This window comes from Perognathus longimembris, chromosome 17 (assembly GCF_023159225.1).
Source record: "Perognathus longimembris pacificus isolate PPM17 chromosome 17, ASM2315922v1, whole genome shotgun sequence".
Taxonomy (NCBI): Eukaryota; Metazoa; Chordata; class Mammalia; order Rodentia; family Heteromyidae; genus Perognathus; species Perognathus longimembris.
This window is the reverse complement of record NC_063177.1, coordinates 38028362-38044589: the sequence shown is the minus strand read 5'-3', so window position 1 is coordinate 38044589 and position 16228 is coordinate 38028362. Positions and strand designations below refer to the sequence as shown.

The window sequence follows — 16228 nt, the reverse complement described above, 5'->3', positions numbered from 1 at the left end:
TTGAATAAGCAGTCCTGAGAAACCATGCTTACATGGGGAAAAAATGACCATTTTCTCTTTTAAGTTTCTCAATATTAACAGTAAGAATATTTCCATTCATCTCAACATATAAAAGAAGACAATAACCTAATAGCACAAACTTCAACACCCTCAAAAAAAAAAAAGGCTTATGGAAATAGAGAAAAGGACGCTTGAAGCCAATTTCAACATTTGAAAACATGACAAACAGAAAGTTACACATTGGGAAATGTTCATTCACATCACACTAAGCATTTTAATTACGTGCGGTAATCTAGGGATGCTCCTTGCCATTGGGAAATCATGAAGCAAACTTAATAGAATTGTATTTTCAGAAAGGAATCACCAGTCATCAAAAGCTCTAAAAGATTAAAACGATAACTCTGAAATATTTTTTTATTTGCTCCACCTTATTTATTTTTCTCTCATCCAGCCTTAGAAAGGGGAAAAAAAAGGAACCAGTAGAGTAAGTTCATGGAAAAGACATTATCCAATTAGGGATTAGCAAAACTGTAGCAGGGATTAAGAAACTACAGAGAAAAGGAACACCCTAAGCGTGTGTATATAAGGCCAAAAAAGAGACAGCCTGCCACAGGCTCGCCACTGCATCTCTCCCAGTCACTTGGCAAGCTAAGGGTTTGTAGAAGCATGTCTTGCTCGGTCAGCATCTCCTCCTCCAGGGCTGGGGGCTACAGGGTGTCTGCTGGCAGAAACAGCTTCAGCAGTGGAAGCCGATGTGGTCTGGGGAGTGGCTCTGCCCAGGGCTTCCGAGGAGCCAGCAGCTGCGGCCTGAGTGGGGGGTCTAGCGGTAGCTTTGGAGGTGGCATTGGAGGGGGCTTTAGCTGCTCAGTAAGAGGCGGTTTTGGAGCAGCCTCAGGCTGCGGAGCTGGCTTTGGCGGGGGCTCTGGATTTGGTGGAGGTTCTGGATTTGGCAGTGGTGCCAGCGGAGGCTTCTCTGGCTATGGCTACGGTTTGGGAGGTAGCTTTGGTGGTGGTGGTGGTGTTAGCGGTGGGGGGCTTTTGTCTGGAGGTGAAAAGCAAACCATGCAGAACCTCAATGATCGCCTGGCCAACTACCTAGCCAAGGTCCGGGCTCTGGAGGAGGCCAACGCTGATCTGGAGAATAAAATCAAGGAGTGGTATGATAAGAATGGGTCTAGAGATGGTGGATCTAGACGAGATTACAGCAAATACTACTCAGTAATTGAAGACCTCAAGAACCAGGTGGGACACTACCCGGAGCTGTGATGTATCTAATACTTATCTAATGAATTTAAGTCAAGGAATGGCCTATTGTATATGCAAAATGGTTTCTGGTATGTCTTATTAGTGACAACCCAGTACATTACATCCATGTGCATTGATTTTCTGTGCTGCTTCTCAAATATGAGTATTTCTACAAAACAGTGAAATGAATATAATGCCAGGCTTCAAACAAGTGTGTGTGTGTGTGTGTGTGTGTGTGTGTGTGTGTGTGATGTCAACAGGTTGAACCATTTTAATGTCATTGTAGAGTTAAATCCTCTTCCTAGAGAAATCTGCTATAAGAATGTAGTATCTCCTAAAATCAATTGTAAAGGCTTTTCTTAAGCAAAATTCAATTTTTGCACCATTTTTGGAAAGAGCTCATGGATTAAGGATTAACAGATGTCCTCTCAACAGTGGAAATACGCAGATGGTTGCAGTCTCTAAAACAATGTTCTTTGTGCCTAGTGCAACTATTACCTTTTGTACAGAAAGGTGTAGTCCCAAATACACAGGTGTCATTACTAAAAATGGCTACAGATGTGTTCGCCTTTAAGAGCAGCTATCATAAGACAGTCACTCTTACAGGTAGGCCTGTAAACAGGAGGCAACCATCATCCTTAAATTATCCATTCTTATCACCTTTTCTAGATCATTACTGCCACTGTTGAAAACGCGGGGACCATTTTGCAGATTGACAATTCCAGACTGGCTGCTGATGACTTCAGACTCAAGTAAGACAGATAAAGATTTGGGAAACAAGGATCATAATAAAAATAAAATTCAGTCCATTTTCCAGGGGGGAAATAGGGGATTATGACCTAAATTCACAAATATCCTGGGGGCAGGGGAGGGGGTAAGAGAAGAAGAAGTACAAGAGAAGGGGCAGACAAATGGAGAGGTGAAAGGTGGCTGAACACAGTTATAATATTCAGTCAGTGTACATGTGTGAAAATGGACCCAGGTCACTTGAGGGGATCAGTGGAATTGGGAAAGCTGGGGAAAGAACAATAGGAGGGGTGACATTGGTGGCAGGTGCTAGAGGCTCATGCCTGTAGTCCTAGCTACTCAGGAGGCCGAGATCTGAGGATTGTGGTTTAAAGCCAGCCCAGGCAGGAAAGTGTGTGAAACTGGTATCTCCAATTATCTCCCAAAAAGCTGAAGTGGAGCTGTGGTTCAAGTGATAGAGTGCTAGCCTTGAGTGGACAAAGCTCAGAGGCAGCACCCAGGCCCTGAGTTCCAGCCCCAGGACTAGACTGGCATACACACACACACACACACACACACACACACACACACACACACACAGAAATTTTGTTCCATTACAATGTTTCTATACATAACAATGGAATATGTTACTACCCTAAAAACCCTTAGTTTACTAAGTCCAGTATTCATTGTTTCAGACTCCATTGAGAGAAACGTATCTGAGAAAGATAAAAATAGATGGTAAAATAATTTTGGTAGCTACTCCACCCTCAAGGAGATGCAATGTAAATCCCCATTCTTGAAGTTCAGGTTGTATGTGGTTAGTTAACGGTTGCAGTGTCTTTCCAAAAAGTACAGAATAAGAGAGGAGGGTACTGGGTGCTGGTGGCTCAAGCCTGTAACCCTTAGCTACTCAGGTGGCTGAGATCTAAAGATTGTGGTTCAAAGCAAGCCCAGGGAGGAAAGTCCATGAGACTCTTCCATTAACCACTCAAAAACCAGAAGTGACACTGTGGCTCAAAGTGGTAGAGTGCTAGCCTTGGGCAAAAGAGTTCAGGGACGGGCTGGGGATATAGCCTAGTGGCAAGAGTGCCTGCCTCGGATACACGAGGCCCTAGGTTCGATTCCCCAGCACCACATATACAGAAAAAAAAAACGGCCAGAAGCGGTGCTGTGGCTCAAGTGGCAGAGTGCTAGCCTTGAGCAGGAAGAAGCCAGGGACAGTGCTCAGGCCCTGAGTCCAAGGCCCAGGACTGGCCAAAAAAAAAAAAAAAAAAGAGCTCAGGGACAGCATCTAAGCCATGAGTTCAAGCCCCAGGACTGACCAAAAGAGAGACAGACAGGGGGAGGGGGGGAAGGCAATTGATCAAGATGCAATTTAGCTATCAACAAACATGTGGAATTGAAATGCCTTTGTACAACTACTTAAAGATAATTTTTTTGGCTAGTCTTGGGGCTTGGATTCAGGGCCTGAGCACTGTCCCTGGTTTCTTTTTGCTCAAGGCTAGCACTCTACCTCTTGAGCCACAGCACCACTTCCAGCCTTTTCTGTTTATGTGGAGCTAAGGAATCGAACCCAGGGCTTTGTGCATGCTAGGCAAGCACTCTACCACTAAGCCACATTCCCAGTCCCTAAATATAATTTTTAAGTAAGTAAATTAAATTAAGCAAATAAATTTAATTTACGTAATGAAAAATTAAGTTAAATAATCATTCAGTTCTAAAAATCAGTAGATATGATGAAAAATGAGACTAGACATCTGCTTTTCTGCCAGGATGAGAGTGGGGATTATCAGAGAAAAGTTCAAAAGCCTCATTTACCAGAATGCTCGGGGTTGACAGAAGGGGAAGGTTGAACTGTGTCAGGCCAGCTCACTGCCCTACTTCTCGCGACCCCTCCCAGGTACGAGAATGAGCTGTGCCTCCGACAGAATGTGGAGGCTGACATCAACGGCCTGCGGAAAGTCATGGATGAGCTGACCATGATTCGCTCTGACCTGGAGATGCAGTTCGAGAGTCTCACTGAGGAGCTGGCCTACCTGAGGAAGAACCACGAGGAGGTAGAACAACTCCACACGAACGAACAACTCTGGTTTCTATGTTGAAAACCAAACTTGATTATATTCAAATGGATTGCCCACATCCACTGACCAGTCGCAATGAGCAGATTGTGGCTGGGCTTTCCCCTTGACTGCCCTGCTTGCCAACAATGTAGAGCTAGACACATCTTGGGAAGTGGTGGTGATTCTATGTGCATGGCTGTGACCTTTTCCCTTTTGTGCTAGGAAATGAAGAGCTTGCAGGGAAGCTCCGGTGGGGACGTGACGGTAGAAATGAATGCAGCCCCTGGGACCGACCTGACCAAGTTACTGAATGACATGAGGGCACAGTATGAGGAGCTGGCTGAGCAAAACCGCCGGGAAATCGAGGAACAGTTCAACAAGCAGGTCTAGGTTTATGCTGAGCATCTAGCCTGAAGCCACACACGAACCACGTCTGCTCCTTTCATTAGCCTGTAACAACTGTTATTTTGTTTTTTTCTCAGAGTGCGTCTCTGCAATCCCAGATCTCTGTTGATGCTGGAGCAGCCAGCTCTGCCAAGAATGAGATATCAGAACTGAAACGTACAGTTCAAGCCCTGGAAATTGAGCTTCAGTCTCAACTGGCCTTGGTATGCATGAAGGGCTTTCCAAAAATCTCCCGCAAGGGGTTGAATAAATGTCATTTTCTTTCTCTGCAAGATGATCACTAGGCATGAAATAAAAACAATGCTAAGGAGAATTATGCTGTAGTTTTAGTAAGTATAAAGCAGTTCAAGACAATGTACTTTATTTCAATTAAATGAAAGATTGAGCCAGTGCTGGCAGCTCATACCTATAATCCTAGCTACTCAGGAGGCTGAGATCTGAGGATCTAGGTTCAAAGCCAGCCCAGGCAGGAAAGTCCATGAGACTCTTATCTCCGATTTACCAGCAAAAAAAAAAAAAAAAAAACAACCAGAAGTGGAGCTGTGACTCAAATGGTAGAGTGCAAACCTTGAATTTAAAATTTAAAAAAAAGCTAAAGACAGAACCTAGGCCTGAGTTCAAGCCCCGGTACCTGCATGTACATGCACAAGTGCGCACACACACACACACACACACACACACACACACACACATTTAATGAGAAAAGTCATGTCAGCAAAAGCTAAAGAAGCAATGATAAAAATGATATAGATTGTTATTAGGTATACTTTGAGTCCCATATGAAATTTTATTTTTCTTGTGTCATCGACTGACTTATTTCCTTCATGATTTTTTTTTCTTCCTTCTTCCCCCTTAGAAATGTTCCCTGGAAGGGAATCTGGCCAACACAGAAGCTGGCTATGCAGCTCAGCTGTCAAAAACTCAGATGCTGATCAACAGCCTGGAGGAACAGCTCTGCCAGATCCGGGGGGAGACTGAATGCCAGAACGCGGAATACGAGCAACTGCTGGACATCAAGACCCGCCTGGAGATGGAGATTGAGACCTACCGCCGCCTCCTCGATGGAGAGCGAAGGTAATTGAAAGCCATGATCATCAGGCTGGCATGGACACCTTGCTGAACTGATTTGATCAAACCCATAAAAAGGCTGCAGGGGTTGGATGTACATTTACAAAGTAATAAAGTCACAGGCAAATCCAGTCAAAAGACATCTGAGGTCAGGGTGGAGTGACAAATACTTGTAGTCCTAATTTAGGAGACAGAGGCAGGAGAATCTTAAGTTCAAAGATGACATAATGAGAAACTCAAAATATTCGATCTGAGTGGTAGTGGTTTACACTTGTAATTCTTGCTACTCAGGTATCTGAGATCTGAGGCTGGCATTTCAAAGCCAGCCCGGGGCAGGAAAGGTCTTGAGAGTCTTAACACCAATTAGCTAGCAAAAAGCCAGAGATAGAGGTGTGGCTCAAGTGGTAGAGCACCAACTGTGAGTAAAAACACTGAGACAATATCCAGGCTCTGTGCAGTACCAGGCTATTGCTGGTGCGCGCGCGTGCGCACACACACACACATACACACACACACACACACACACACACACACACACACCACCACCACCACCACCACCAAAAAAAGTCACCTAAAACTCAAGCTTTGGTACAGAGGGTTTCTGCTACAAAACAAAAGCATACTTCTTTTTCCCCAGTGGCTCTGGATTTGGAGGATTCAGAAACATGGAATTAAAGGAATCGACATCTGAAAGCTCTTCTGGTCAAGGAAGAGGTAGAGCTATTTTTAATGTTGATTATTATTTTGTAACTTTAAAGTTAAAGGCATGCATTTCCCATCATTTTATACTGTATACTGGTGCTTGTGTAATCTTACCCAGAGAGAGCATACTTAATGAATATTAATATTCATTCATATTCACATTAGTGAATTGTCTGGGTCTGTGTTTCCAGACTGACATTGTGCTCTCATGGTTTTTCAGATCCCAGTAAGACAAGAGTAACTAAGACCATCATCGAGGAAGTGGTGGATGGCAAAGTTATCTCATCTCAAGTCAGCAATATCTCAGAGGTGAAAATAAAATAAGCAGTTTTCTAGATCAACAAAAATTTCTTTCAGGCAGTGATCTACTCATCTTTCTAGAGAGCTCCAGAGGAAAGCTTCAGTCCAGAAATGGTCGGCAGCCATTTTCTCTGTCTTCTATTTTCTTATTGGAATGCTCCCCAAAAGTTAAAAATGACACTATGTGCTAACTTTGTCTATGCTTCAATAAACTGACTTTTGCAAGTTAACAAAACCATTCCTGAATTTTTTTAGAAAGTCAATATTTTTATATAGAAATGATCCAACCAGTTATGATCTAGAGGAATCATTATATTTTCAGTGTTTATTTGTTATTTATTTGGTACTTTCTCCAAAAATGTCAAGTAAAATCATGTTGCACATGGGCAATTTAACAGTCTTACATGAGACTGGAATGATGCTATAAATGAAATTAGTGTCCCTAACACCTCAACCAACAGCTTGGCTCACCAAAAATAAGGTTACCAATAAACATGCAATCAATTAGTGTCTAGTTTGCTAATGTCTATTGCTGAGTGGAGGTATTTCATAAGATAGAAAAGAAACCTAAGTTATGGGGCTGGGAATATGGCTTAGTGGCAAGAGTGCTTGCCTCCTACACATGAAGCTCTCGGTTCGATTCCCCAGCACCACATATATGGAAAACGGCCAGAAGTGGCGCTGTGGCTCAGGTGGCAGAGTGTTAGCCTTGAGCGGGAAGAAGCCAGGGATGGTGCTCAGGCCCTGAGTCCAAGGCCCAAGACTGGCCAAAAAAAAAAAAAAACTAAGTTATGCTTCCCTTTTCACAAAGGTTACATTGTAGGTGAGGAGGAAAGTGAAAACACAAAGAAGCTAACAAGGATTGCGAAGGTGCTCATAGTGAAGGAAGGATTCAATTTCACAGTATGTGCCAAGAGTTCCATGGAGAGAGACATGATATGTTTGCAGAACATTTAGGAAGTGGGCCAAATAAAGAGCCTAGGGAAAGAAGATTGGATGTGTGAAATCATGCCAGATTTCTTACACACCCTTGAAAGCCCCAAAGAAAAGAGATGTTCTGGTATTCATTCCTTTGCTAAATCTAGCCACATCTCTATCCAAACATGGTCCCTCGGCCAAGCTGGTGTTTTTCTTTTCTGTACTCTCCACTGAGGAGGTCTTTCACCCCATAGGTGATAACAAGCCCATTCTCTCACTTCTGCATTATCCCTGAAACCACATGACCTTGCCTTGTCTTGCTTGGGATGATGAAGCCATTAAGATAGAGCAAGAGGTGGGACAGGTACCAGGAAGAACCAAACTTAAGACCAAACCAGACTGCAGAAAGGCATTCTCATCCAAAGCAAATACCCAAATCACACATTCGAGAATCAACTCCACAAGCCTGACCTCAAGAGAAGAACACATGTAAACTTACCAATGAATCAGCCGAACATAATTCATAAAATCTATATAAAATAAACCAGAAAGAGTTGAATGATTATATCACATGGTAATCATGAAAACAAAAAAAAATATTTTTTGTCTCCTGTACACATCAATGGAACACAAAACTGAAGCTCTTGGATATAAACCACTACTCAAAGAAGTGCAAGGTTATCTTAAGTCAGACACTTCTCATCAAATTGTTACCATAAATTAAATCTTGAACATTTCTCCTTCACTGAAAAATTTTCAAAAATGAAATTAAGAATGTGATCCAGCCTAGATATTTCCAGAAATTGAAGGCTGTCTCATGCAACCTCTAATCCTTAGGGTTCTCACAGCTATACCAAGTAAGCCCTCCCTCTGGGCCTGCCCAGATCTGGCCTTCTAGCTGGGGATCCTCACCACATGGGAGCCAAGTTTGTGCCTAGAGTCAAAATAAAACATCAGACTACTCTGAAAATCATCTGGCAGGGAAGACATTCACTCTGTGTTCCCTAGACTCCGGTTAAGATGCTGCATTTGTGCTTAAAAAAAAAATTTTTCTAAAGATATAGAAAAGTCCACAGCCTAGGTCCAAATATACTGAGATAAATAGAATGTGTTGCTAAGAACATGTCCCATTTCTTAAAAATTTGTATTACTGTTCCGTAGTCATACAAAGAAAGGGGTTTCGACTTAAGATTGAACCATTCAGGATTATGAAATTTATTTAGAGTCTTGAACAAAAGATTTCTTTAAACGGTATCTGTACATGATTACCTGTTCTAAAATTACTTTAGAACCACATAACAAGAAACTAAAATTCAGCTCTGCAGTCAACTTTTAAACCAGAGGATCACACATCTTTCTTCTCTTTCTTCTGAGTAGACGGGCCTGTCAGGAGGAAGAGCTGGTACCTACATGCACACAGATTTTCACCCATTCATTTTTGATCTAGAGATTCCTAAGGTACTTCTTGTCTTCCTGACCTCAAGCAACAATGCACATAGGAGGAGAACGCAAGAAGTGCCATCTGTGTTCAAAGAGATTAGAAACAACATATCCAGCAAACAGCACCAAGGAAACAGTGATAGAACTTGAGGCTCTAAGGGAAGAGGCCCAAACTTGCCTGATGACTTCATGGAATTAGACAGTAGTTCCAACAAGGAGACAAAGCAACGAATGGAAATCTCCTGAAATGTAGTACAAGTACTGCTATCCACACCTCCTCCCTAAGTCACAAAGTACTGCAAGTAATAAACCACTTTAACAAATGATCCATGGATGGAATATGACATTTGGACAACAGGATATATTAATCAAACCCTTTCAATAGCAACTTACTCATTTGTAATACCAATGTCTACATGAAATAATAAGGTGGGAAGAAGCAAATGTGGAGAGAGAGTGCGCATGCTGGCACTGAGATATGCACAAAGCTCAGGGTCTTAGACAGATGGATCAAGTGTGTATGTTGCCTCCTGAACCACAAGGGATACGTAAGCAATGGGGAGCGCTGAACCAGACTGCAATTGACTGCGCACATGGTGGCTCAACCTTGCTTCTTAATGAAGCATTGGAGTCAGGCAGGGCTATGGTTTCCACATGGCTTACCTGGGTCCCCCTAGAGCGGCATGTGTTGGAAGCTTGGTCCTCATTATAACAATGTCGGGAGAAGGTGTCTGCTGAGAGGGCCTTAGGTTAATTGGACATGTGCCTATGGAAGGGATTATGGAATCCTAATCTCGCCCTGGCTTCCTATTTTGCAATGTGATGTCTACACACACACCCTCCCAACATTGCCAGCTGCCATGAGATGGTGCAGGCCAGGAGACGCCCACCAGAGCCCACACCATGCTCTCTGGGCTCTTTTTTTTTTTTTTTGGCCAGTCCTGGGCCTTGGACTCAGGGCCTAAGCACTGTCCCTGGCTTCTTCCTGCTCAAGACTAGCACTCTGCCACTTGAGCCACAGCGCCGCTTCTGGCCGTTTTCTGTATATGTGGTGCTGGGGAATCGAACCTAGGGCCTCATGTATCCGAGGCAGGCACTCTTGCCACTAGGCTATATCCCCAGCCCCTCTCTGGGCTCTTTTTAAGCCGAATAGACCTCTTTTGTCGATAAAGTTCATCTGTTTCAAATGTGCTATTATAACAACAACTAGAAAGAATAAAAAGCCAGAATAATGCAGGCAGAATCCAAACCATCTACAGAGCAGAAAACAAATCACAGGCATCCTAAACCAGTAATCCAATCCTAATTTGCTGTCATAAGCTAGTAAGGATGAATATGTCAAGCTATGATATGGGAAACAAGCAATTATTTTTTAAACTATTGTTCTAATATCCTTTAGATACACTCCTATGAAATGTAACTTTAAAAAGCTACACTGATTTCTGAATACATTTGTCCAGAAATCATTTGCAACTTTTAGTAATACCCATATCTCAGGCTGGAAATAATGCAGGTGAAAGGGATGAAGCAACATTTCAAAGAATATTTTCTTTTGACTTGCTCACATCAAAACTTGTCCATTTTAAGAAGATTTTTAAGAAGCTGCAACTGAGGGAAAATTTGCCCATAAAATCTAGAAGTGGCCCTGGTCCCTAGCACCCCAGGGGTCATGGCCCTGCCATTAAAAGGGAATCCTTAGCTTGAGGGAAATTTCTACTTGGTATCCAAGAGGGATGAAAATGTTTGCTTTTCCTAGAAGGAATTTGTTTTTGTCGATCGTGGTACTTAAATTCAGGACCTGTCGGCTGTCCCTGAGCTTTTTTGCTCAAGGCTAGTGCTCTATCACTTTGAGTCACAGCACCACTTCCAGATTTCTCATGGTTAAATGGAAATAAAGAGTCCCACAGACTTTCCTGCACAGGTTGGCTTCGAACCATGATCCTGAGATCTCAGCCTCACTGGCACCTGGCTAGAAGAAGGATTTTGATCATCAATCTTGAGCTGGAGGATCTAATAGAAAACTGAATTGTAGCCATTGGGCAACGCTATAGTTGTCTCCTGTGTTGATTTTTCAGAAAGTAAACTTGGGGGCTGGAAATGTGGCCTAGTGGCAGAGTGCTTGCCTCATGTACATGGAGCCCTGGGTTCGATTCCTCAGCATCACATATACAGAAAGAGCCAGAAATGGCGCTGTGGCTCAAGTGGTAGAGTGTTAGCCTTGAGCAAAAAAGAAGCCAGGGACAGTGCTCAGGCCCTGAGTTAGAGCCCCAGGACTGGAAAAAAGGAAAAGAAAAGAAAGGGAGAAAGAAAGAAAGAAAGAAAGAAAGAAAGAAAGAAAGAAAGAAAGAAAGAAAGAAAGAAAGAAAGAAAGAAAGAAAGAAAGAAAGAAAGAAAGAAAGAGAACTTGGCATTTCAGGTCTCACTCATTCAAGTATTTGTGGAAACATTATTCAATTGTTTCAAAAATCTCCATGAACAAGATTGAATGTTCCATGGAGACAAAGTTTGCAATATATTCATGGAAATCTGATGGGGTGTGGGAAGGTTTGGGGGACCAACATAAATGGGATTGTTATACAAATAAATGCAATGGAGAAGTCTGAGGCTGGCTTATCAAAGCTCTAGCCTACACTGTGTCAGTTGTAAAGAATATTAATTTCCTGAGATCCCAGATAATATTAGTGGCATCACTGTAAAAGCTCCAGACCTGCCATATTTTAAATAAAATACTAAAAGGCTACTTCCAGGTAAATCCCAGAGGAGAAAATTATCTAAGTTTACAAAAATAGAGGCAAAGAATCAACTTTTGCTGTTGTACTCAAGTCAAGATACTGCTTAGAAGATGAATGAAATCAGTTTGGAAGTCCAATGTTTCTTATTGCCTAAGGACTTTAAAGAAATTGAGTGTTCCAGTGTGATCTCTTTTTTTTTCTATTTCTAATCTTCATTCCCACACCCTCTTATGGAATAGACTGGCTATTGCAGTATTTGGAAAAGAGAGATAGTTTTTAATTATGTACAACTCGAAAAGTTGGAGCATTTATCAATCCTGCTGTTTTTCACAACTACTTATAGAATGAACTATACACTGGTGAGAATCTGCTTTGTTCTCATAACTCCATGTTGCTCCCAAGGTTCACCCTCTGCCATGGATGTCTCCTGAGTCTCAGGAAAACTTCACCCCTGACATCTGAAAGTGCAGGACTGTTGGCATCAGAAAGATTACCCTACCATGAGTCCCAAACAGGATAGGACAAAGACATTCCAAAGAAAAGTCTCACCCTAGAATGTATGAAAACCTTAAAAACCCCACACACACACCTGCTCCTTGTTTCTCTGATCCCACTGGATGTTACAATGGAGTCTCTCTGCAACCATGATAAAAGTCTGTTGGGGTCTGTTGAAGTCTCTGACTTCTCTCTTTGTGTCCACTTGATCTTTCCCTAAATTACATAACCATCTGCTCCTAGCTTAAACAAACTCCAAGGTAACTTAGTCAAAGATCACAAGACATCACAGACTGATCATATGGAGCATTTTAAGAAATTAAAAGGTCTGAGCCCATTTGGAAGCAAGTCAGTATTTGTTAAAACTATGGGAGGAAAAATGTTATCTCAGAGGTTTATCATTTCTCATAGTTTGACCACAAGTTATGCTAAATTCCTGAAAACCTATAGACCTAGACATCTGGTATATATACAAGGGTGTTTCTTGTCCTATCTTCTAAAAGGTTACATGCATGAGAAGAACCTGAATTTTCACCAATTAAAAAAAATGATAGAGCCGGGTACTGGTGGCTCAAATCTGTAATAATAGTTACTCTGGAGGCTGAGATCTGAAGAATGAGGTTCAAAGCCAGTCCAGGCAGGAAAGTTTATGAGAGTCTTATTTCCAATTAACCACTAAAAACCAGAAGTGGTGCTGTGCTCAAAGTAGTAAAGTGCTAGCCTTGAGAGAAGAAGCTCAGGGACAGTGCCCAGGCCCCAAGTTCAATCCCCATGACAAACCAGAAGAGAGGGAGGTAGGGAGGGAGGGAAGAAGGAAAGAATTAATAAACAATGTTCATCCACATAGTGGTAGCAAAGAGACTATAAAAAAATGTGTCTTAACCTGATAATACATGTATGCTATTAAGAGAAAAGAGGAAAAATGCAGTCAGTGCATCATGTAAACAAACACTAAAAGAAGAGAGGAGAAACCCATTTGTATTTATGTATGTTTCTCTGGGTGTAGAAAAATACCTCAACATCAAAAGGTTAACAGTGCTTACTTTTGTGTAGGAATTCATAATTGAGATCGCTAATGTCTGGAAATTACCTGCCTTCCAAAAAGAACTGAAATTATCACAACCGCTGTCAATTAATTCTAACAACCTCATCTTTAGAAATGTACATCTCTCTTAGCTTTCATTGTTTGTGTCGATCTGTAAGTAAATTGTTTCAAATAATTTTTTCTAAGACCAAGAAGTTAAAATTTCAAATCTCTGTGACAGTTTTTATGCCAATGAGGGCTTTGTTCTACCCTGCCAAGATGAAGTAATTTTCTTTTCTTTCCCTACTAGGTGCTCCACACCCAAAAGTTTCCATGAAGATCCAGTATCAGAGCTTATGATTTCTATCTCCAGCACAGGGACATAAAAACCTCAGCATTTTAATGAGTTGGATGGCAATTCTTTCTGAAAGATTATTCTAGATCATCTTTTGAGTTGTAGGTGCTTAGATCTTGGAAAGTTCATCCTGAGAACTATTTTTCAATGGCCACCATGTTTTCCATTTTCTAGGCAAAAATCCTAATTTCTTTGGCTGGGTCTCATCTGACGGGCTAAGGAATCCTTCATTGAATTCCCTACTTTGTGCTTACATAGAAAAGACTCTCAATGCCTAAGCGGTAACAAGGATGATCACCATGAAATAAAATATTCTGAGAAGATCCTTTCCCCAACATGGTCAGCATTTTATATTCAAGTGCCACCCTACTCCTCAAAAATGCTGAAACATTAATAGCAATTTATTTAACAAGTATTAATCCGAAGGTCAGCATTTCTGGGACTATTACTTCACTAAGATGCTTTCAATACAACATAATGACCATTTAAAACATTCAGAAGCTTTTCCAGGTTGGAAACTACATTGACCCTCCACCAAAGGATCAAAGTCCTCATAGAAAGAAGGTCTTAGATGACCCAACCTTATCCAAGACTGATGTGGAAATACAGATTGAAAGTCTGATGAAGGATATACCAAGTAAATTTTTATCATTTTTTATCATTTTTATCTTCTACTCAAATGAGGTTAAGGAAAAAAAAGATAGCCTGAGTACATTCTTCTGCCACTGTGTTTGAATTCCTTGGTGATTGTTTTCAAATGAAGAAATTAAAATCCAGCCATCTGTTGTAGGGAGGGGCCCCAGACCCAGGGCTGGCCTGGCTCCTCAATGATGAGAAAGCTCACTATGAAGGTTTGACTAACCAGAATCACCAAGATGCTTCAATGAGGCTCAACAACAAGGTAAACTAGCAACACATCCAATGTCAGAAAATCCAGAGCAGAGTGCACCAAATTGGCTGCTGCTTGCGATTCTGATGATGAAAAGGAAGAGAACTGAGTTGTTAATGCCTTAGAGCCAGGATGACGGTCTGCATGCAATAGCTGTGGTTCCTTAAAACTTCCTCCTGGGTAAACACACCACACACCAACTGCCCACCCAGACCATTCTGTAATTTCATATGAATTCTCAGCAATAGGTTTCAAACAACATGTTCCCTAGTGACATTTATTGTTGAAGGCTCATAAGAAAAATCCAAGAACTTAAGAATTCTTCACTTAGCAACTTCAGCAAGAAATTTTCCACTAGATGTATGAAAAAAAATAATAATAAAACTGGAAGCCGAATTATGAATTGCCCATGTCAGGCCTTGTTTGGCAAATCCTACAACCACAAAATGTGCTGAGCTCCCAAAAATGTCAGCATGAGATGCTCTTAGGGAAATGCTGGCTCACATTCAGAATGAGATCACCTATTCTCTGCCCAGGTAGGTGGTAAGGCAGGTTCCTGTGAGAAAGCTTAAGAAAATAAATCTAGATAAAATGCCTACAAGTAGGTCAGCTAGAACATCAAGCATCAAGACATATACTGGGAGAGAGCAAGGGACAGAGTAACATTGTCCAAAAAGAAATGTACCCTTTACCTGACTAATATAACTGCAACCCCTCCATATATCACCTTTATGATAATAAGTTTTTTAAATCTAAGTATATTGGGAGAAAGTGAGGGAAGGGATGACATTGTTGAAAACGAAATGTGATCATTACCTAACTTATGTAACTGTAACCCCTCTGTACATCACCTTTATAATAACAATAAAAATAATTTTTAAAATAAGTATATATGCTCCTTTTAACTAAAGGAGATTTAATACTTAAACCTGAACAACAGTCAATTTTCACCTATACTCTAAAAAGCTAAGGTTGTCAGTGATAAGCTTTACTTCATCCAGTTGTTTCAGGACCCAGGAGGTTAGGAATCAAGACAGCAGCAGCAATTATCTTCTTCCTTTTTTAATTCTTATTTTTTATTGTTATTATAAAGGGGATGTACAGAGGGGAAATCGTTACATATCAGGTAATGAGTATATTTCTTTTTGGACAATGTCACCCCTTCCTTTGCTCTCTCCCAGAAAATCTTCTAAAAAGAGCATATCAACCATTGAGAAACTTTCATTAAACTAATCATGTATTAGCAAGTTGCTATACTTTCCATGGACCCATTCCTCAGTCCCAAGTTATCTGAAAACTCACTGTGTAACCCCAGGTAAACCTTCATTTCTAGACCTCACTGTTGTTTTCATCTGTAAAACAAGGGAGTTAATGATCCCTAAGGTACTTTTTAGCTGGAAAATTTTGTGACTCTGTGCAACCAAACTAAAAAAGGAAGGAGAAGAAACAAGCGAGGTGGTAGAAGTTGTATTACAGGGAATTGAAATGAGATCAGATTTACCATAATTCAAGCTGTTTTCCTGAAATGTTTGAAGACATAACATCTCAATGTCAGAGTGACAAGCAGAGTACAGTACCTCAATCTTGGCACCACAAATATCAGGGGCTGAGGGGCTTGGTTCAGGGATGGCCGTTCTGTAGGCTCCAGGAAGTTGAGCCCCAGCAGCTATAGCTTTTATGTAATGGTTGACTACCAAAAATGTCTCCAAATCTTGCCAGAAGCTAGAATGTCTGCTGGGGATCACAGCTCTACCCCCAGGAAAGCAGGAACTTCCTACTCCATGCTCACAGTGAGAAAGACTCAGGGAGCCTGAGATGCCCTACTTCTCATGAAATCACAAAAATCCCACCCTCATAAAATATGAT

At 41.4% G+C, this 16228-nt stretch overlaps 1 protein-coding gene across 1 annotated transcript; it reads left to right on the top strand.

Annotated features, from left to right (window-relative positions):
* Positions 1-666: 666 nt before the first annotated feature.
* On the top strand, positions 667-6533 carry Krt24 (keratin 24). The gene is made up of 7 exons (XM_048366848.1): positions 667-1242; positions 1915-1997; positions 3875-4031; positions 4257-4418; positions 4517-4642; positions 5296-5513; positions 6401-6533. Exons 1-7 carry the CDS (start codon positions 667-669, stop codon positions 6531-6533), a joined length of 1455 nt encoding a protein of 484 aa, XP_048222805.1.
* The last annotated feature ends 9695 nt before the right edge of the window (positions 6534-16228 follow it).